Source organism: Oncorhynchus mykiss, chromosome 2 (genome assembly GCF_013265735.2).
Source record: "Oncorhynchus mykiss isolate Arlee chromosome 2, USDA_OmykA_1.1, whole genome shotgun sequence".
Lineage (NCBI taxonomy): Eukaryota > Metazoa > Chordata > Actinopteri > Salmoniformes > Salmonidae > Oncorhynchus > Oncorhynchus mykiss.
In genome coordinates this window covers 49,724,221-49,747,868 of record NC_048566.1, presented here as the reverse complement: position 1 = coordinate 49,747,868, position 23,648 = coordinate 49,724,221, and the positions used below count along the sequence as shown (strand labels likewise).

The following is a 23,648-nucleotide window of genomic DNA, read 5'->3' as shown; positions in this document are numbered from 1 at the left end:
CTCGCAGCTGGGTTTCCCTTCGTTGTCTGTAATAGTTTTCAAGCCCTGTCACATCTGACGAGCGTCGGAGCCGGTGTAGTATGATTTCAATCTTCGCCCGGTATTGACACTTTGCCTGTTTGATGGTTCGTCTGAGGAAGTAGCGGGATTTCTTATACGCGTCCGGATTAGTGTCCCGCTCCTTGAAAGCGGCAGCTCTAGCCTTCAGCTCTTTGAAGATGTTTCCTGTAATCCATGGCTTCTGGTTGGGATATGTACCTAAGGTCACTGTGGGGACGATGTCGTCAATGCACTTATCAATGAAGCTGATGACTGAGGTGGCATACTCCTCAATGCCATTGGATGAATCACAGAACATATTCCAGTCTATGCTAGCATAACAGTCCTGCAGCTTAGCATCCGCGTCATCTGACCACTTCCGTATTGAGCGTGTCACTGGTAATACCTGCTTTAGGTTTTGCTTGAAACTGGAATCAGGAGGATAGAATTATGTTCAGATTTTCCAAATGGAGGTAAGGAAGGGCTTTGTATGCTTCTCTGAGTGTGGACTAAAGGGGGTCAAGAGTTGTTTTCCTTCAGGTTGAACATGTGACATGCTGGTAGAAATTTGGTCAAATGGATTTCAGTTTGTCTGCATTAAAGTCCCCGGCCACTAGGAGAGCGCTTCTGGATGAGCATTTTCTTGTTCGCTTATGGCCTTATAGTTGTAATGGTAAATAAAAGGCTACGAATAATATACAGTGGGGCAAAAAAGTATTTAGTCAGCCACCAATTGTGCAAGTTCTCCCACTTAAAAATATGAGAGAGCCCTGTAATTTTCATCATAGGTACACATCAACTATGACAGACAACATGAGAAAAAAAATCCAGAAAATCACATTGTAGGATTTTTAATGAATTTATTTGCAAATTATGGTGGAAATTAAGTATTTGGTCACCTACAAACAAGCAAGATTTCTGGCTCTCACAGACCTGTAACTTCTTCTTTAAGAGGCTCCTCTGTCCTCCACTCGTTACCTGTATTAATGGCACCTGTTTGAACTTGTTATCAGTATAAAAGACACCTGTCTACAACCTCAAACAGTCACACTCCAAACTCCACTATGGCCAAGACCAAAGAGCTGTCAAAGGACACCAGAAACAAAATTGTAGACCTGCACCAGGCTGGGAAGACTGAATCTGCAATAGGTAAGCAGCTTGGTTTGAAGAAATCAACTGTGGGAGCAATTATTAGGAAATGGAAGACATACAGACCACTGATAATCTCCCTCGATCTGGGGCTCCACGCAAGATCTCCCCCCCGTGGGGTCAAAATGATCACAAGAACGGTGAGCAAAAATCCCAGAACCAGTGAATGACCTGCAGAGAGCTGTGACCAAAGTAACCAAAGTAACAAAGCCTACCATCAGTAACACACTACGCCGGCAGGGATTCAAATCCTGCAGTGCCAGACGTGTCCCCCTGCTTAAGCCAGTACGTGTCCAGGCCCGTCTGAAGTTTGCTAGAGAGCATGTGGATGATCCAGAAGAAGATTGGGAGAATGTCATATGGTCAGATGAAACCAAAATATGACTTTTTGGTAAAAACTCAACTCGTTGTGTTTGGAGGACAAAGAATGCTGAGTTGCATCCAAAGAACACCATACCTACTGTGAAGCATGGGGGTGGAAATATCATGCTTTGGGGCTGTTTTTCTGCAAAGGGACCAGGACGACTGATCCGTAAAAAGGAAAGAATGAATGGGGCCATGTATCGTGAGATTTTGAGTGAAAACCTCCTTCCATCAGCAAGGGCATTGAAGATGAAACGTGGCTGGGTCTTTCAGCATGACAATGATCCCAAACACACCGCCTGGGCAACGAAGGAGTGGCTTCGTAAGAAGCATTTCAAGGTCCTGGAGTGGCCTAGCCAGTCTCCAGATCTCAACCCCATAGAAAATCTTTGGAGGGAGTTGAAAGTCCGTGTTGCCCACCAATAGCCCCAAAACATCACTGCTCTAGAGGAGATCTGCATGGAGGAATGGGCCAACATACCAGCAACAGTGTGTGAAAACCTTGTGAAGACTTACAGAAAACGTTTGACCTCTATTATTGCCAACAAAGGGTATATAACAAAGTATTGAGATAAACTTTTGTTATTGCCAAATACTTATTTTCCACCATAATTTGCAAATAAATTCATAAAAAATCCTACAATGTGATTTTCTGGATTTCTTTCTTCTCATTTTGTCTGTCATAGTTGAAGTGTTGAAAATTACAAGCCTCTCTCATATTTTTAAGTGGGAGAACTTGCACAATTGGTGGCTGACTAAATACTTTTTTGCCCCACTGTAGATGAGAACTCTGTTGGTATATAGTGTGGTCTACAGCTTATCATGAGGTACTCTACCTCAGGCGAGCAAAAACTTGAGATGTCTTTAATATTAGAAATAGCGCACCAGCTGTTATTGACAAATACACACACATCTTACCAGACGTAGCTTCTCTGTCCTGCCGATGCATGGAATACCCAGCCAGCTCTATAGTATCTGTGTCGTCGTTCAGCCACGACTCGGTGAAACACAAGATATGACCGTTTTTAATGTCCCGTTGGTAGGATAGTCTTAATAATCATAGATCATTAATTTTATATTCCAGTGATTGCATGTTGGCCAATAGTACGGATGGTAGTGGAAGTTTCCTCACTCACCTACACATTCTCAGATGGCAGCCCCTCTGTCCCCTTTTTCTCTGACTTTTCTTCATGCAAATGATGGGGTTTGGGTCTGGTCTCGAGAAAGCAGTAAATCCTTGGCGTCGGACTCGTTAAAGAACAGATCTCCATCCAGTTGGTGAGTAATCGCTGTTCTGATGTCCAGAATCTCTTTTCGGTCATAGGACACAGTAGCAGCAATATTATGCACAAAATAAGTGAAAATATAAGTTACAAACAATGCGAAAAAACAAACTAAATAGCACAGTTGGTTAGGAGCCTGTAAAATGGCAGCCATCCCCTCCAGCGCCAGTTACTGAGATATCAACGTGTGAGGGGCAGAGAGTGAATGTCAGTGTGGTGTGAATGTGAATTGTCATAGTAACCCACATCACCAGCTCTTGACCAACACTGCTCATGACTATTAAGAGTCATGAAAAGCAGCCTCAGGGTTTCTTTGGCTACAATAAGATCTTAATCGTTTTTGAGAAGATCAGCCTGAGCAGCAGCATGATATACCGAAACGTCTGTACTTTGTCGATACTAGAACATGACATTACTTTTGGTACTTCTGTCAAACGTGTCTCATGGAACAAGTCTGTCTATCAGCGATAACTGCACACACAATTGTATACACTTACTATTAAATATGCATTCACCTGTATTGTGAATAGGCATAGTTTATCAATAGAGACGTACCATTCAAATAAATGATTACCTTTGTATTATGTACAGTGCCTTGCGAAAGTATTCGGCCCCCTTGAACTTTGCGACCTTTTGCCACATTTCAGGCTTCAAACATAAAGATATAAAACTGTGTTTTTTTGTGAAGAATCAACAACAAGTGGGACACAATCATGAAGTGGAACGACATTTATTGGATATTTCAAACTTTTTTAACAAATCAAAAACTGAAAAATTGGGCGTGCAAAATTATTCAGCCCCTTTACTTTCAGTGCAGCAAACTCTCTCCAGAAGTTCAGTGAGGATCTCTGAATGATCCAATGTTGACCTAAATGACTAATGATGATAAATACAATCCACCTGTGTGTAATCAAGTCTCCGTATAAATGCACCTGCACTGTGATAGTCTCAGAGGTCCGTTAAAAGCCCCGAGAGCATCATGAAGAACAAGGAACACACCAGGCAGGTCCGAGATACTGTTGTGAAGAAGTTTAAAGCCGGATTTGGATACAAAAATATTTCCCAAGCTTTAAACATCCCAAGGAGCACTGTGCAAGCGATAATATTGAAATGGAAGGAGTATCAGACCACTGCAAATCTACCAAGACCTGGCCGTCCCTCTAAACTTTCAGCTCATACAAGGAGAAGCCAAGAGGCCCATGATCACTCTGGATGAACTGCAGAGATCTACAGCTGAGGTGGGAGACTCTGTCCATAGGACAACAATCAGTTGTATATTGCACAAATTTGGCCTTTATGGAAGAGTGGCAAGAAGAAAGCCATTTCTTAAAGATATCCATAAAAAGTGTTGGTTAAAGTTTGCCACAAGCCACCTGGGAGACACACCAAACATGTGGAAGAAGGTGCTCTGGTCAGATGAAACCAAAATTGAACTTTTTGGCAACAATGCAAAACGTTATGTTTGGCGTAAAAGCAACACAGCTCATCACCCTGAACAACCATCCCCACTGTCAAACATGGTGGTGGCAGCATCATGGTTTGGGCCTGCTTTTCTTCAGCAGGGACAGGGAAGATGGTTAAAATTGATGGGAAGATGGATGGAGCCAAATACAGGACCATTCTGGAAGAAAACCTGATGGAGTCTGCAAAAGACCTGAGACTGGGACAGAGATTTGTCTTCCAACAAGACAATGATCCAAAACATAAAGCAAAATCTACAATGGAATGGTTCAAAAATAACATATCCAGGTGTTAGAATGGCCAAGTCAAAGTCCAGACCTGAATCCAATCGAGAATCTGTGGAAAGAACTGAAAACTGCTGTTCACAAATGCTCTCCATCCAACCTCACTGAGCTCGAGCTGTTTTGCAAGGAGGAATGGGAAAAAAATTCAGTCTCTCGATGTGCAAAACTGATAGAGACATACCCCAAGCGACTTACAGCTGTAATCGCAGCAAAAGGTGGCGCTACAAAGTATTAACTGAAGGGGGCTGAATAATTTTGCACGCCCAATCTTTCAGTTTTTGATTTGTTAAATTTTTTTGAAATATCCAATAAATGTCATTCCACTTCATGATTGTGTCCCACTTGTTGTTGATTCTTCACAAAAAAATACAGTTTTATATCTTTATGTTTGAAGCCTGAAATGTGGCAAAAGGTTGCAAAGTTCAAGGGGGCCGAATACTTTCGCAAGGCACTGTAGTTAGATAAGCAAAAAACGGTCAAATTGATTGTATGACTGTATAATTGATTCATTAATGCATACATGGCTATGTCTAAATTTTTTTAACCATGTAATGATATTGAACAAAACATTTGCCCAAAGATTGAACAGAGCAGTAACTATCTGTTTGGATCAAGTGCCATTATGTGGCTTTGGCTAATATGCCTTCTTTTTTGATGTGGTATCGTTTTGGTATCGAGTATCATGATGGTATCGTGATACTAAACCTGGTATCAAAGAAAAAACTTCTGATATCGTGACAACACTAGAGCCAGGCGCTGCAGAATAATTACAGTTCTATCATCATTTTGCATCCCAAAATAACTAGTCATTATGTGATCAAGGTTAGCAAATCTATGCAGCGCCTTGCTCAGACCGATCCCCTTGAACGTGCCGATTTCTTACTAAAAGTTTAGACTAATTTACCAATTTAAAAAAATATACTGACCTGGGCTAATTGATTGCTGATGCACAACCAAATTTTGAAATTGCACCTTACGTATTCTATTATTCTAACTTTCAACAGTAAATTCAGACACTGACTGAGTTCTTTAAAAAATGACATACAGTACCAGTCAAAAGTTTGGACACACCTACTCATTCCAGGTTTTTTCTTTATTTTGTATTATTTTCTACATTGCAGAATAATAGTGACGACATCAACACAATGAAATAACACATATGGGATCATTTAGTAACCAGAAACATGTTAAACAAATCAAAAAATATTTTATATTTGAGAATCTTCAAAGTAGCCACCCTTTGCCTTGATGACAGCTTTGCACACTCTTGGCATTCTCTCAACCAGCTTCATGAAGTAGTCACTTGGAATGCATTTCAATAAACACGTCTGCCCTGTTAAAAGATCATTGTGGAATTTCTTTCCTTCTTAATGCGTTTCAGCAAATCAGTTGTGTTGTGACGAGGTAGGAGTGGTATACAGAAGATAGACCTATTTGGTAAAAGACCAAGTCCATATGATGGGAAGAACAGCTCAAATAAGCAAAGAGAAATGACAGTCCGTCATTACTTTAACAAACTATAGTTTTGGCAAGTCGTTTAGGACATCTACTTTGTGCATGACACAAGTAATATTTCCAACAATTGTTTACAGACAGATTATTTCACTTATAATTCACTGCATCACATTTCCAGTGGGTCAGAAGTTTACATACACTAAGTTGACTGTGCCTTTAAACAGCTTGGAAAATTCCAGAAAATTATGTCATGGCTTTAGAAGCTTCTGATAGGCTAATTGACATCATGTGTGTCAATTGGAGGTGTACCTGTGGATGTATTTCAAGGCCTACCTTCAAACTTCAGTACTTTTTGCTAGACATCATGGGAAAATCAAAAGAAATCAGCCAAGACCTCAGAAAAAACAATTGTAGACCTCCACAGGTCTGGTTCATCCTTAGGAGGAATTTCCAAATGCCTGAAGATACCATGTTCATCTGTACAAACAATCGTATGCAAGTATAAACACCATGGGACCACACAGCTGTCATACCGCTCAGGAAGGAGACGCGTTCTGTCTCCTAGAAATGAACGTACTTTGGTGCGAAAAGTGCAAATCAATCCCAGAACAACAGCAAAGGACCTTGTGAAGATGTTGGAGGAAACAGGTACAAAAGTATCTGTATCCACAGTGAAAATAGTCCTATATCGACATAACCTGAAAGGCCGCTCAGCAAGAAAGAAGCCACTGCTCCAAAACTGCCATATAAAAGCCAGACTACGGACTACTGCACATGGGGACAAAGATCATACTTTTTGGAGAAATGTCCTCTGGTCTGATGAAACAAAAATTGAACTGTTTGGCCATAATGACCATCGTTATGTTTGGATGAAAAAGGGGGAGGCTTGCAAGCTAAAGAACACCATCCCAACCGTGAAGCACAAGGGTGGCAGCATCATATTGTGGGGGTGCTTTGCTGCAGGAAGGACTGGTGCACTTCACAAAATAGATGGCATCATAGACATTTCATTTCTTTCCTTTTTTTCATCTCTTTTCCCCACCAACCTGAAAAACCGAAGAGGGGACAATAGACAACAGCCTTGTGCTGTTTGCCCTGATCAATAATCTGTTCCCTAATCAAGTCGCCTATTTGGTGAGCTATTATTATTAAAAAAATTACAATCTAGCTAACTTTAATAATGTCATACTATGTCCCCTCTGTTAGTAAGTGTAATTACATGTTTTTTTTACTAGAACTCAATTATAGAGACTAGACTAAACTAGATTAGATTAGATTCATTGGTTTGATTGATTGATTGTGTTGTTTGATTTATTGACTCATTGATTTAATTTTTTGGCTTTCCCAGTACTACACCCAAACCACCACACAGAGAGAGTCAGCCACAGTATAGTGCTCCTCGAGCAGTTTAGGGGTTCAATGTGGACAACAGCAGGTGGCACCATCTAGCAGCAAACCTGGTGAGCAGATCACATTTCATTAGATATCTTTTCTATCCAGTTGCTCAAATGGAAAGAGGGCTGGAGGAGAGAAATGGAGAGGGAGATAAAAGAGTTTGAATACAGAAATGCATGAAAACACAGTGAATGTTCTCCTTAAACAGCATGAGAAGATACAACAAGAGGAAGAGAAGGGGAAAATAAAATGGATGAAGGACTGAAGAAGACGGCAAGAATAAAAATAAAAAAAAGTTTTATTTAAGTGAATCTGGAAAGTCAGTTATTTACCATGATGGGATAACTGCCTTGCTCAGGGGCAGAAGGACAGATTTTTACCTTGTCAGCTCGGGGATTCGATCTAGCAACCTTTCGGTTACCAGCCCAACGCTCAGGAGAGATTATTAAAAAGGAAGAGAATGAAATGGACATGATGTGGAAGAGAAGGCAAAGGATGAGGTAGAGTGAAAGAATAGTTGGGGGACTTGAAGTAGAAGATGAATTGGAGAAAAGAGGGAGAAGAGGAGGAAGAAGTGGAGAGAAAGAGGGAGGAGTTTGAGAAGAGGAAGGAGGGGGATGTCAGACATGGAGAAACAGAAAGAGGAGGCGGTGAAGTTGAATATGGAGGAGTAGAAAATGGAGGTAAAGAGAGTGATGACAGAGATGGAGAAAAAAAGGAGGTGGATCAGTTGAAGGAGGCAATAGAGGAGAAATAGGAGAAGATGGAGAGTGTGAGCGAGTAAGAGATAAACAACAGAAACGTAATTGGAGGATGTGGAGAGAGTCCGAGAGGATTTGGAAGAAGGGATGAAACAGTTGAAAGAGAGAGAAGAAATGTTTAAGAAGAAGGTGGAGTTAGTGAAGCTGGAGAAGAAGGAGGAGGTCGAGATAGGAGGGTGAAATGAGGAGATGAGATAAGGCGGTAAGTGGAAACAGAGATAAAGCGAGTGAGAGAGTAGATTAAGAGAGCGAATGAGATGATGACAGAGAGAGGAGATCAAGAGGAAGAGGGAGGAGTTGGATCGAGTGAGGGGGGGAGGAGTTGGAAGGTTTGAAGAAGAAAATGAAGGAGAGAGTCAGTGATGTAGCTAGGGTAATGGAGGATATGTAAAAGAAAGCGAAGCAGAGGCGGAGAGGGAGAAGAGGGTCAAGATGGAAATGGAAAAGAAAGAGAAGGAGAGGCGGAGAGGGAGAAGAGGGTCAAGAAGGAAATGGAAAAGAAAGAGAAGCAGAGGCGGAGAGGGTCAAGAAGGAAGAGGAAACGAAAGGGAAGGAGAGGTAGAGAGGGTCAAGAAGGAAATGGAAAAGAAAGAGAAGCAGAGGCGGAGAGGGTCAAGAAGGAAGAGGAAACGAAAGGGAAGGAGAGGCAGAGAGGGAGAAGAGGGTCAAGAAGGAAATGGAAAAGAAAGAGAAGGAGAGGGAGAAGAGGGTCAAGAAGGAAATGGAAAAGAAGGAGAGGCTGAGAGGGAGAAGAGGGTCAAGAAGGAAATGGAAAAGAAGGAGAGGCTGAGAGGGAGAAGAGGGTCAAGAAGGAAATGGAAAAGAAGGAGAGGCTGAGAGGGAGAGGGAGTAGAGGGTCAAGAAGGAAATGGAAAAGAAAGAGAAAGAGAGGGAGAAGTGGGTCAAAAAGGAAATGTAAAAGAAGGAGAGGCTGAGAGGGAGAGGGAGAAGAGGGTCAAGAAGGAAATGGAAAAGAAAGAGAATGAGAGGCGTGGAGGGAGAAGAGGGTCAAGAAGGAAATGGAAAAGAAAGAGAAGGAGAGGCGGAGAGGGAGAAGAGGGTCAAGAAGGAAATGGAAAAGGAAGAGAAGGAGAGGGAGAAGAGGGTAACGGAGGAAATGGAGCAGGTGAGAGATTGACGGCGCGAGCAAAGAGTGAGAGAGAACATGGAAGGTGAGAAGGAAAGGATGAAGGAGGGGAAAGATAAAGAAAAGTCAATATTGGAAAGTAAATCGATGGAGAAGGAGATTGAATGTTCAATCTGAATGAATGTGAGACTGAACACAGAAAGGACAAGAGATGCCTTCATAAAGAGCCAGCAGTCTGAGACTGAGATCCACACCCTGGTTTGCATACGCCACAGAAATATAATACACTGTACTGCACATAGCCACAGCCATAGGAATAGCATAAGAATATCATACAGGTACCTCTATTACCACAGCCACTACTCACTAACATTAGCTTGTATAAATAGCGAGAGCCAGTATTCAGTTGAGATTTTATGAAAACCAGGTAGCATGCTCTTGTTTGTATGCAGATACTAGCTAAAATGATGCTATAACTGTAGAAACAAATTTGCTTTCACTTTCAGATTCCCAGATGGGACAGCTACCATAATTTCATCGTTGACCTCATCAAAAGGGAGTAGGATAAAGAGAGGAACACACACCCAAATTATAAATACAGGCATGCAAAGGCAAATTGGTTATTGGTCCATGGCATGTGATGGAATGGTGACTGACTAGAGAAAATGGTTTATTTGGCATTTTATATGACCTATCCTACCTTTCTAAGTGTGGCCTATACCTTCTCTTACTATGCCTAGATAGTCATTCAACCAGACATATATGGTATATGACATCAACTTGTGAAACTGTGCTGACTCAACTGGAATACGAAATCAGAGAGTACCACCTAGTGGCATTTGTTAGTAGTAGCATCTCTTTTACAATCGCACATATCAAATTACAATCAATTTACAATCGCACATATCAATGCAGAGAAAACATTTATTTGCAAAAAGAATGTATACATTTCTTAAGCAGTACATGATCCTAATAATCTTCAGAATCATTATAATTGCAAAGGCAGTTTTGAAACAAAATATACATAATATGCAATCTTCTGGAACACTGTAATGCATAAATCTTCAAAACAATCATTTAAATACATAAAAGCAATTTAACATTCATTTTTATTTTGTTTCATGTATAGTTTGTACTTCAAGTAAAGAGATTACATTGAATAAGTGAGCTTGTTGTATTTCCCGCTTTTTGCACGCAGTGCACTTGTGGAAGTATGAGAGCATTTGAACTCAACGCAGAGAGCAGAGGAGGTGGTTATTATTCATATTTCCTCTAATTTGTTTCTTTTTAAGGACCACAAAAGCTAAAGACATAAAAGACATGCTCTGGAACTTTGGCAACTACAATTTTTTAAAATTAAATCTCGCGCTCTTTGGGCTGGATGTGTCAACGTGTAGTTCATACATGCATAATCCAGGAGCAATTAGCAACTGTCCTCAATTAGCCACAAAATTCTGAGTTTGAAAAGCAACAGTTTTTCTGGAAGCTGTGCTGTGCCATTTTCCCTGCATTTTCCCCCCACATGGGCCAACCCCCAAGAAATTTGAGTTTTAGTCAATGAGTTTCAACCTGTCACCAAAAAAAGAGTAAAAAAAATTAATCACAAGGAAAAAGTTTTTGAAGTGTCTGTCCTACAGTGCCTTGCGAAAGTATTTGGCCCCATTGAACTTTGCGACCTTTTGCCACATTTCAGGCTTCAAACATAAAGATATAAAAATGTATTTTTTTGTGAAGAATCAACAACAAGTGGGACACAATCATGAAGTGGAACGACATTTATTGGATATTTCAAACTTCTTTAACAAATCAAAAACTGAAAAATTGGGCGTGCAAAATTATTCAGCCCCTTTACTTTCAGTGCAGCAAACTCTCTCCAGAAGTTCAGTGAGGATCTCTGAATGATCCAATGTTGACCTAAATGACTAATGATGATAAATACAATCCACCTGTGTGTAATCAAGTCTCCGTATGAATGCACCTGCACTGTGATAGTCTCAGAGGTCCGTTAAAAGAGCAGAGAGCATCATGAAGAACAAGGAACACACCAGGCAGGTCCGAGATACTGTTGTGAAGAAGTTTAAAGCCGGAATTGGATACAAAAAGATTTCCCAAGCTTTAAACATCCCAAGGAGCACTTTGCAAGAGCTAATATTGAAATGGAAGGAGTATCAGACCACTGCAAATCTACCAAGACCTGGCCGTCCCTCTAAACTTTCAGCTCATACAAGGATAAGACTGATCAGAGATGCAGCCAAGAGGCCCATGATCACTCTGGATGAACTGCAGAGATCTACAGCTGAGGTGGGAGACTCTGTCCATAGGACAACAATCAGTCGTATATTGCACAAATCTGGCCTTCATGGAAGAGTGGCAAGAAGAAAGCCATTTCTTAAAGATATCCATAAAAAGTGTTGTTTAAAGTTTGCCACAAGCCACCTGGGAGACACACCAAACATGTGGAAGAAGGTGCTCTGGTCAGATGAAACCAAAATTGAACTTTTTGGCAACAATGCAAAACGTTATGTTTGGTGTAAAAGCAACACAGCTCATCACTCTGAACACACCATCCCCACTGTCAAACATGGTGGTGGCAGCATCATGGTTTGGGCCTGCTTTTCTTCAGCAGGGACAGAGAAGATGGTTAAAATTGATGGGAAGATGGATGGAGCCAAATACAGGACCATTCTGGAAGAAAACCTGATGGAGTCTGCAAAAGACCTGAGACTGGGACGGAGATTTGTCTTCCAACAAGACAATGATCCAAAACATAAAGCAAAATCTACAATGGAATGGTTCAAAAATAAACATATCCAGGTGTTAGAATGGCCAAGTCAAAGTCCAGACCTGAATCCAATCGAGAATCTGTGGAAAGAACTGAAAACTGCTGTTCACAAATGCTCTCCATCCAACCTCACTGAGCTTGAGCTGTTTTGCAATGAGGAATGGGAAAAAATGTCAGTCTCTCGATGTGCAAAACTGATAGAGACATACCCCAAGCGACTTACAGCTGTAATCGCAGCAAAAGGTGGCGCTACAAAGTATTAACTTAAGGGGGCTGAATAATTTTGCACGCCCAATTTTTCAGTTTTTGATTTGTTAAAAAAGTTTGAAATATCCAATAAATCTCGTTCCACTTCATGATTGTGTCCCACTTGATGTTGATTCGTCACAAAAAAATACAGTTTTATATCTTTATGTTTGAAGCCTGAAATGTGGCAAAAGGTCGCAAAGTTCAAGGGGGCCGAATACTTTCGCAAGGCACTGTATATCTATGAGATAGAGAGGAAAATTACAATACCAGTCAAAGGTTTGGACACAACTACTCATTCAAGGGTTTTTCTTTATTTTAACTATTACTAGTTACTATTTTACTTCAAGTGAAGACATCAAAACTATGAAATACAACATATGGAATCATGTAGTAACCAAACAAGTGTTAAACAAATCAAAACATATATTATATTTTAGATTCTTCAAGTAGCCACCCTTTGCCTTGATGACAGCCTTGCACGCTGTTGGCATCCTCTCGACCAGCTTCACCTGGAATGCTTTTCCAAAAGTCTTGAAGGAGTTCCCACATATGCTAAAAACGTGTTGGCTGCTTTTCCTTCGCTCTGTGTTTACAACTCATCCCAAACCATCTCAATTGGGTTGAGGTCGGGTGATAGTGGAGGCCAGGTCATCTGATGCAGCACTCCATCACACTCCTTCTTGGTGAAATAGCCCTTACATAGCCTGGAGGTATGTTGGGTCATTGTCCTGCTGAAAAACAAATGATAGTCCCACTAAGTGCAAACCAGATGGGATGGCGTATCGCTGCAGAATACTGTGGTAGCCATGCTGGTTAAGTGTGCCTTGAATTCTAAATAAATCACTGACAGTGTCACCAGCAAAGCACCCCAACACCATCACACCACCTCCTCCATGCTTCATGTTGGGAAACACACATGCTGAGATAATCTGTTCACCAACTCTGCGTCTCACAAAGTCATGGCAGTTGGACCAAAAATCTCAAATTTGGACTAATCAGAACAAAGGACAGATTTCCACCGGTCTAATATCCATTGCTCGTGTTTCTTGGCCCAAACAAGTCTCTTCTTCGTATTGGTGTCCTTTAGCAGTGGTTTCTTTGCAGCAACTCAACCATGAAGGCCTGATTCACACAGTCCCCTCTGAACAGTTGATGTTGAGATGTGTCTGTTACTTGAACTCTGTTAAGCAATTATTTGGGCTGCAATTTCTGATGCTGGTGACTCAAATGAACTTATCCTCTGCAGCAGCGGTAACTCTGGGGCTTCCTTTCCTATGGTGGTCCTATTGAGAGCCAGTTTCATCATTGTGCTTGATGGTTTCAAAGTTCTTCAAATTTTCCACATTGACTGACCTTCATGTCTTAACAAGAAATGTGTGAAGTGGTTGAAAAACTAGTTTTAATGACTCCAACCTAAGTGTATGTAAACTTCCGACTTCACACCTGTTAATTGAAATGCATTCCAGGTGACTACGTCATGAAGCTTGTTTTCAAATCAAATCAAATCAAAGTTAATTTGTCATGTGCGCCGAATACAACAGTGAAATGCTTCATTACAGGCTCTAACCAATACTGCAAAAAAGGTATTGGTTGAACAATAGGTAGGTAAAGAAATAAAAACAACAGTAAAAAGACAGTGAAAAATAACAGTAGTGCTGCTATATACAGTAGCGAGGCTATAAAAGTAGCGAGGCTACATACAGACACAGGTTAGTCGCTCTGTTTGAGGTAGTATGACATCCAAGATGGCGTAGCAGTCAGACGTCCTTTGTCCTCGTCTTATATATGTTTTTATATATTTTTCTTCGCATATCTTTTTTTTATATTTTCTAAAACTCAACTTCAAAACACTCTCCTGCAACCCGCCTCACCCAAGGTGGTGCGGATCTGTTTTTTTTCTAAAGTATTATTTCCCCCGAATAAGGAATCCCACAACAGAAGCTAGCCAGCTCACTAGCCAGCTCACTAGCTACTAGCTAGCAGTCAGCTAATCACTGCTAGCGGTCATCAGCTAACCTTTAGCTCAGAAAGCTCTAGCCAGTTTGTACAACGCGTCTCAAACCAGAGCATTTCCCGGACTTTCTCTCCATATCCCTTGATTCCTACCACATGCTCTGGACATTTTCACGTGGATCTTCGCAGCTAGCTAGCTGTTATCCGAGTACTGGCTAACGTCGGTCCCGGAGCAAGCACCAATTAGCCTGGAGCTCATGCTAGGCCCTTTCTCCCGGCTTGCTAGAGGCCCATCAGCCACTCCTGGGCTACAATACCCGGACCCCTTCTACTGCCGGTACGGGGCACGGAGCCCCTCCAATCCTTCACGACTGGACTACGACTTAATCTGCTCGAGGGGGTACTCAACTGGCCTCTACATCGCGACCACCCCTGAATGACTCGGAACCCTACTAATCCATCACGACTGGTCTATCGACGTCATCAACTCGGAAACCAAAACAGACTTTGCTCCGTCGAGACATCCCTCTAGCTTGCTAGCCCCGGTCTGCTAGCTCGTAGCCCCGACCTGCTAGTTGTCTGAATCGCCGTGTCTCCAACCCGGTTACGCATGCCTCGCCGTAATATCAATATACGTTGTCCACTACTGTCCTGGTTAGTGATTATTGTCTTAATTCACTGTAGAGCCCTGCTCAATATGCCTTAACCTGCAATTTAGATCCATGTCCCACATATGCAGTGACATCACCTGGTTTAAACATCTCTAGAGACAATATCTCTCTCATCATTACTCAATGCCTAGGTTTACCTCCAATGTACTCACATCCTACCATACCGACAAGATAGAACTGCGGTGTTGCAATCTACTGCAGATATCCATCTTTCCAGAAACAAGTCTCTCACTGTTGCCGCTTGCTATAGACCACCCTCTGCCCCCAGCTGTGCTCTGAACACCATATGTGAATTGATTGCCCCCCATCTAGATTCAGAGGTCATGCTGCTAGGTGACCTAAACTATGACATGCTTAATACCCAGGCCATCCTAAAATCTAAGCTTGATGCCCTCAATCTCTGGTCTTGTGTCTTGTAGGTAAAAACTGTTTTTTTTTGTCCTAGACTTGGCACTCCCATACCGTTTGCCATGCGGTAGCAGAGAGAACAGTCTATGGCTGGGGTGGCTGGGGTCTTTGACAATTTTTAGGGTCTTCCTCTGACACCATCTGGTGTAGATGTCCTGGATGGCAGGCATCTTAGCCCCAGTGATGCCCGTACGCATTACCCTCTGTAGTGCCTTGCGGTCTGAGGCCGAGCAATTGCCGTACCAGGCAGTGATGCAACCAGCCAGGATGCTCTCGATGTTGCAGCTGCAGAACCTTTTGTGGATCTCACGACCCATTCCAAATCTTTTTAGTTTCCTGAGGGCGAATAGGCTTTGTCGTGCCCTCTTCACAACTGTCTTGGTGTGTTTGGACCATTGTAGTTTGTTGGTGATGTGGACACCAAGGAATTCTCAACCTTCTCCACTACAGCCCCGTCGATGAGAATGGGGGCGTGCTCGGTCCTCCTTTTCCTGTAGTCCACAATCATCTCCTGAGAGAATGCCAAGAGTGTGCAAAGCTGTCATCAAGGCAAAGGAGAATCTTGAAGAATTGAAGAATCCTTGAAGAATCTCAAATATAACATATTTTTTGATATGTTTAACACTTTTTTTTATTACTAAATGATCCCATATGTGTTATTTCATAGTTTTGATGTTTTTTATTTTACCTTTACCTAGGCAAGTCAGTTAAGAACAAATTCTTATTTTCAATGACGGCCTAGGAACAGTGTGTTAACTGCCTGTTCAGGGGCAGAACGACAGATTTGTACCTTGTCAGCTCAGGGATTTGAACTTGCAACCTTCCGGTTACTAGTCCAACACTCTTACCACTAGGCTACCCTGCCGCCCCATGTCTTCACTATTATTCACAAATGAAGAAAATAGTAAAAATACAGAAAACCCTTGAATGAGTAGGCGTCAACAAACTTTTGACTGGTGTTCTATTATGACACAGTTATTATGCTGGACCCACAAACATCACATCAAGTTATTCATTTTCACATCTCTTCCTATAGTAGGAGACTGGCTCTAAGCCACCACATATTTGGGTAGTATTCAATATGTGGTTCAGGTCCTGTAGTGACGTTGGCATGAGAATAAGGCATAATATATGAATGAATACTGGGCCGCATAAGTTAATGAGTTCATCAGCTGGGTTGAGCCGAGGTGGGAGGAGATGAGACGGAAGAGCTGAGGAGAGGGAGAGGATGCTAGAGGAGATGGGGAGTACAAGAGAATGGAGGAGAGAAGAGAGGAGAGGAGATGAAGAGAGGATAGGTGGGTGGGTGGCTGGCTGTGTTTTGATGGCTATGAAACATAAAAGCTGTCTGAGAATGTGCATGAAAAAGACAGAACATTCTGTCTGTACACTGGATTACAGACAGCTATTTCTAGCACTGGTGTTTAGGGAGACATGATGCCATCAGGGGCAGCTGTGGCTGACTGGGTCGGGCCGGGTGGATAGGGCCATGTCTGGCTCTAACCCAGTACACAGACAGATAGGGAGAGAGAGGGGGAGTGGGAGAGAGGGGGAGCAAAGGAAAAGGAGAGAGGAAGAGAGAAAGAGAGAGAGAGAGAGAGCTAAAGGGAGGGAGAGATGTGGAGATATAGAAAGAGCGATAGACAGAGAAAGAGAGAGGGAGGGGTCTCTCAGAGTTCTGCTCTGATAAGTCCTGACGGTTGTGTATTAAGAGAAAGAGACATGGTGACTGAGTTTAGTAGAAATTAGGTCAGGTGAGTTGGGCCCTGTCTGTCTATGCCCAGAACAAACTCAGCGCACTGTGGTATCGTCTGAAATGGCACCCTATTCCCTATGCAGTGCACCACTTTTGAGTGAATAGGGTGGGTTGCAATTTCTCCCGCAGACAGAGCACTGAGACTGCTCACTAGTGCATGGCCCTTTCAAAAGTAGGGAATATGGTGTCATTTTAGACCCAGCCTGTGTGTCCTCAGGTCTGTCTGTCTGTCTGAGGGAGGAACAGGAACAGTGACAGCGGGTCGTGTTCTGAGTGAGGAGGCAGAGGCAGGCAAACTGGGTCACCACAGACACAGCCAGAGGAAAAAATAAGATTACACAGGCAGACAACGAACAGCACTGTGAGCAGAATTAGATGGTAGGGTTTTTAGGACAGCCTTTTATGTAACAGCCGGAACACGACACAGCAGACAGCTGAAACACTGGGAATATTTTCTCTCTCTTGCTGTTTGAGAACCACGATTTGGTTAAACACTGTCCGTTGATCACCAGTTAAAATATATTTACTTATATCTTCTGTACTTTCTTTCAATGGTCGTAGTATATCATGACATGATGAATGCATCCCAAGAACACTTTTCTAAATGTCTCTGAACGTCTTAGTTAGCTTCTACATGTTGAACAGTGGAGGAGGTGGTTTACAGAGCCTCAAATGCAAAACGCTGAAATGCACAAAACAATTAGCTTTATTCGGTTCCTGGTTAGAATGTATAACCCATAGACAGTGAGGTACAAACTCAGTGATATACCAAAGCATCCTCTTTTCAGTGCTGTTGCCTATGAGGGAAGAGTGACGCACCATATATTGTTAGTGCTTATGACGCAGAATAGACAGGGAGTTATTCTGCTGTGAGGCAGCCTTTTCTCAGCACTGGCTTTAAGGGTAATAGTGAGGTGTAAACTCAGTGAAGTGTGAGGTAGTCATCTCCAAGGTTGGGGTCAATTCAATTTGAATTGCAGTATATTCAGGAAGTACATTATAATTTAACCCGCTTTTCAATTAGGAACATTTGGAGTTGGAATATTGTTTGCTGTCTCAATTGACTTGATTTCAAATGGAATTGACCCCAACTCTGCTCTTCTGAGTGCAGCCTTTAGGGGGAACAGTGTGGTATAGACTCTGAGGTAGACTCTTCTCAGTGCCGCCTTTAGATGGAATAGTGCAACCTGGTCTCAGAGCATTTCATATTATTCTGTACGTAATTCCTAGACACTCCGTTTGGAATGATATATTACGTTTCAGATATATATGTATTCATTTGTGGATGGATGTCCATCACCCATGTTGTATGATATGCTACCAATTACAATTTGTATTATATGTTCCGAATTTGCAAAATGTGCAATGGTTCCGAAATAACGAAACATGCAATATGTTACGAATTTCACCCAACATATGATATGTTACGAATTCTCGCTTGGTGGCTAATGTTAGCTAGCTGGCTAACTTTAGCTAGGCTATGCTAGGGGTTAGGGTTATGGGGTTATGGGGTTAGGGTTAAGTTTAGGAGTTAGGTAAAAGGTTAAGTTCAGGGTTAGGGGAAGGATTAGCTAAATGGGTTAGGATGAGGGGAAAGGTTAGCTAACATGCTAAGTAGTTCCAAAGTATACTGAACAGAAATATAAATGCAACATACAACAATTTCACGTAAGGAAATCATTAATTTGCAATGAATTCATTAGGCCCTAATCTATAGATTTGTTGTTCACAGATACCTCAAAAAAAATCGGCCCCACAATGGGCATCAGGATCTCGTCATGGTATATCTGTGCATTGAAATTGCTATAGATAGATAAAATGCAGTTGTGTTCGTTGTCTGTAGCTTATGCCTGCCCATACCATAACCCCACCGCCACCACGGGACACTCTGTTCACAATGTTGACATCAGTAAACCGCTCACTCACACGATGCCATGCATGTGGTCTGTGGTTGTAAGGTTGTAAGGCCAGTTGGACGTACTGCCAAATTCTCTAAAACGACTTTGGTAGAAAAATGTATGTTCAATTCTTTGGCAACAGAGATGCCATTTGCGTGCTCCCTCAAAACTTGAGACATCTGTGGCATTGTGTTGTGTGACAAAACTGCAAATTTTAAAGTGGCCTTTTATTGTCTCCAGCACAAGGTGCACCTGTGTAATGATCATGCTGTTTAATCAGCTTCTTGATATGCCACACCTGTCAGGTGGATGGATTATCTTGGGATAAGGAGAAATGCTCACTAACATGGATTTAAACAAATTTGTGCACAACATTTGAGAGAAATAAGCTTTTTGTGCTTATGAAACATTTCTGGGATCTTTGTTTTCAGCTCATTAAATATGGGACCAACGCTTTACATATTTGAAAAGTTGCTAATTAGCTAAAGTTGTCCATGATGAGATTTGAACTCGCATCCTTTGGGATGCCAGGCGTTCACGTTATACACCTGACCAACCACCCTACTTTTGTTTCTGTCTTAAGTATTTGTCTTATGTTGCCATACCAAACGTAACATATCATACTCATTTCAGTGTCTTGAATTTCCATGTTACTTCTAGTCTATGAGACCAGGCTGAATGGTGAGGTATAGACTCAGTGTAGCTACCCTATACTCCTAGGGCCAGATTCTGACCTGAGTTAAGCATGAGTAAATGGAAGGTATTTCCCTTCTTACGCACTTTTCTCTCTACGTGTATTCTGACCTTGAAGGAATAGTCCACCCAACAACAATCTTTTTTTGTGTGTGTTTTTATGTTGTTGAATTTTACCCTGTTTTCTCCCCAATTTCGTGGTATCCAATTGTTTAGTAGCTACTATCTTGTCTTATCGCTACAACTCCCGTACGGGCTCGGGAGAGACAAAGGTTGAAAGTCATGCGTCCTCCGATACACAACCCAACCAAGCCGCACTGCTTCTTAACACAGCGCGCATCCAACCCGGAAGCCAGCCGCACCAATGTGTCGGAGGAAACACTGTGCACCTGGCAACCTTGGTTAGCGCACACTGCGCCCGGCCCGCCACAGGAGCCGCTGGTGCGCGATGAGACAAGGGTATCCCTACCGGCCAACCCCTCCCTAACCCGGACGACGCTAGGCCAATTGTGCGTAGCCCCACGGACCTCCCGGTCGCGGCCGGTTACGACAGAGCCTGGGCGCAAACCCAGAGTCTCTGGTGGCACAGCTGGCACTGCAGTACAGCGCCCTTAACCACTGCGCCACCCGGGAGGCCCCCCCAACAACAATCTTTAGGTGTTTGTTTCATTACTCCATTGTCAACATAGTCAGGAATCAAGTTGTCAAGATATCTAACTTTCAAAATACAGAAATCCTTCCCGTATTCACCAGCATTTCATTTAGGGTGGAGATGGAATAAATTGCGGTGTGTCTACAGTTCCTATTTTGACCTTGACTTAATTCCATCACCTTTACGGTGAGGAAACCATGAATAAGGTCTAGCGAACCTACTGGTTCCAAGTGGAAAAAGCATCTACTTACTACCTACTCTAAATAACACAATTTCCATGCACTGTAATTTACAACTTGATAAGAGCTATTGATAAGAGCTAGGTAAATGAGTAATCCGTTTGGATAAGGGAATTGTAAACATAAATTACACTTGTTTTAGATTTATTTTACCTTCATAGAGTTGAAATGGAATGGTGTGCCGTTATGGGTAATTTAAATTATAGAGCTCTATAATTTAAATTACCCATAACGGCACACCATTCCATTTCAACTCAAACAGGAAAAGAGAATTGAGAAATATACTATTTCATACTTAGGGAGAGGCCTTCTTTTATGACAAAGCTTTTAGATTGAAAAACTCAGTGCCCCCATACATTTTTTTTTACCTTGAAGCACTTTGAAGGGCAGTAAGAGGCTGCACCAATAATGCATAGTCACTAGTCTTGCGCTTCTAGGTCTTCTAGGTTGCATCTCAAATGGTACCCTATTCCCTGTATTGTGCACTACTTTCGACAAGAGCCTTATGGACCCGGGTCAAAAGCAGTACACTGTATTGGGAATAGGGTGCCATTAGGGAGGCAGACCCAGACATCACACCATATTCTCCTTTGAGAAATGCAGAACGAGTCACATGTATTACACACATATCTTCAGTGCATATTATTAAGATGACTACAGCAGACATTTCATGGAAAAAAAATCTACAGTACATGCTCATAAACACAGAGTATGTTCACAAGCAGACAAACACACATGCTGGACTTAAGTCTGACTGCACTCTCACTGGTGGCTGCTCTGTCGAGAGAGTCGTTGGTTGGAGCTGGAGCGGCTGGGATGGGAGGGGGAGGATATCAGAGGAGGACGAACAGCCAGGATTGGAGTCCCACACAGGGGAGCTAGCCAGTGGGAAAAAAGCTGTGTTCATTTCAGTGTGCCTCTCTGTTAGGAGGGCGCTCTGCTCTCTGTGGCTGGCTCTGTTTTCAGATGACTTCCAGAGTGTGTGCAGGCTAAGGCCTTTATGTGCTCTCTGCGCTCTCTGTGTTCGCTCTTTCTTTTTTCAGTCTCTGTTTATCAAGACTGTTTTGTTAGGAGCTGGTTGAGGAGTAGACCTGGCAGGAGAACGGCAGAACTGGATTTGAACTAAAGAATAAGAAAGAAGGGGAAGAAGAGAAGAGAACAAACAGCGAAAAGAGAAGTGCAGAGAGAAGAGGAGTTTGGAACACGCATGTCTTCCATCTTAAGAGGAGAGAAATCTTGAGGAACCAACGTCGTTGGAAAGACAGAGAGCGACTGAAAGGTAGAACCTGCAAACAACAAGGTAGGAAGTGCATTGGAACTGTGGAGACTTCGACTATTTTCATTTCATTCAGAATATTCATTTATCTGAGAAAAGTTAAAAATTATGTTCAAATGTGTTCCTCGTATTCACGTGTGTACAGTCTCTAAGGTTACTTGTGAATGGACATTTCTATGTTAAAGTGTGTGTGTGTGTGTATGTGTGTGTGTGCTCAGCTGCATTGCTCTCTTTCTCCCAGGGCATGTCTGTTTCTCTTTGTGGTCAGACGTTCAGACGTCTCACACGTCCAGAAATAGAAACACGCACACACACACACACACACACACACACACACACACACACACACACACACACACACACACACACACACACACACACACACACACACACACACACACACACACACACACACACACACACACACATGGGAGAAGCAGCAGGCAGAGGACACAGCACCACTGTCTCTTGTGTCAGTCCACACTGTACTGAGTGAAATCCAGGGAAGAAACCCTCAGGGAAGAGTTTGGTTGGACAACATAATTGTCTGCCGGGTGAGAGAACACCGGCGTTGTCTCCAATACACAGTTTTGCACAGACACACAAATACATTAAATTAGATGACTATCAGATATAAATAACATTCTGCAATCCATAAGGCTATTGTTGATATATTCTAATGTTCTTAATATTTTATGATATTGTGTTGACATAGTTTTTTTCATATTATTATTGTGGTGCCTTGGTATTTCACTGAGGTTCCGGGGGTTTATGAACTCCTTGGTCTTTCGGAGTTGGTTTTCAGTCAGCACCAGCCATAAATTATGGTGCAATGATGTGAGATGATGTAAGCATGAATACATTCCTTAGCTCTACGCTTTTTGGTGGCTGAGAATTCACCAATCTCTAAACAAATGTTTTTTATTATGATACTATTTGATTGTTATAATAACTAATAATTATGATACACTACATGACCAAAAGTATGTGGACACCTGCTCGTCAAACATCTAATTCCAAAATGATGAAATCATGTGTATTAATATGGAGTTGGACCACCTTAGCTGCCATAACAGCCTCCACTCTTCTGGGAAGGATTTCCACTAGATGTTGGAACATTGCTGCGGGGACTTGCTTCTATTTAGCCACAAGAGCATTAGTGAGGTTGGGCACTGATGTTGGGCGATTAGGCCTGGCTCGCAGTCAGCGTTCCAATTCATCCCAAAGGTGTTGGATGGGATTGAGGTTAGGGCACGACAAACCATTTCTATATGGACCTTGTTTTGTGCACGGGGCAGTGTCATGCTGAAACAAAAAAAGTTGCCACAAAGTTTGAAGCACAGAATCGTATTGAATCTCATTGTATGCTGTAGAATTAAGATTTCCCTTCACTGGAACTAAGGGGCCTAGGCCCGAAACATGAAAAAGAGTTGGCCTCTATGCATTCGGGTAGGTAGCGTTCCTCTGGCTTCCGCCAAACCCAGATTCGTGGTGAAGCATGATTCATCACTCTAGAGAATGTGTTTCCACTGCTCCAGAGTCCAATGGTGGCCAGCTTTATACCTCACCAACTGACGCTTGGCATAGCGCATGGTGATCTTAGGCTTGTGAGCGGCTGTTCGGCCATAGAAACCCATTTCATGAAGCTACCAACGAACAGTTAGTGTGCTGATGTTGCTTCCAAAGGCAGTTTGGAAGCAACATGCTATGTGCTTTGCTATGTGCTTCAGAACTCGGCGGTCCTGTTCTGTGAGCTTGCGTGGTCTACCACTTTGCGGCTGAGCTGTTGTTGCT

At 42.4% G+C, this 23,648-nt stretch overlaps 1 protein-coding gene across 1 annotated transcript; it reads left to right on the top strand.

Annotated features, from left to right (window-relative positions):
* The first annotated feature begins 8,622 nt into the window (after positions 1–8,622).
* Positions 8,623–9,027, top strand: LOC118936760 (octapeptide-repeat protein T2-like). Its single transcript, XM_036933957.1, has one exon. The coding sequence runs from the start codon at positions 8,623–8,625 to the stop codon at positions 9,025–9,027; it is 405 nt and encodes a 134-aa protein (XP_036789852.1).
* The last annotated feature ends 14,621 nt before the right edge of the window (positions 9,028–23,648 follow it).

Excerpts from the sequence above, each read along its gene's own strand:
- LOC118936760 (XM_036933957.1), top strand. The coding sequence starts at position 8,623 with ATGGAAATGGAAAAGAAAGAGAAGGAGAGGCGGAGAGGGAGAAGAGGG.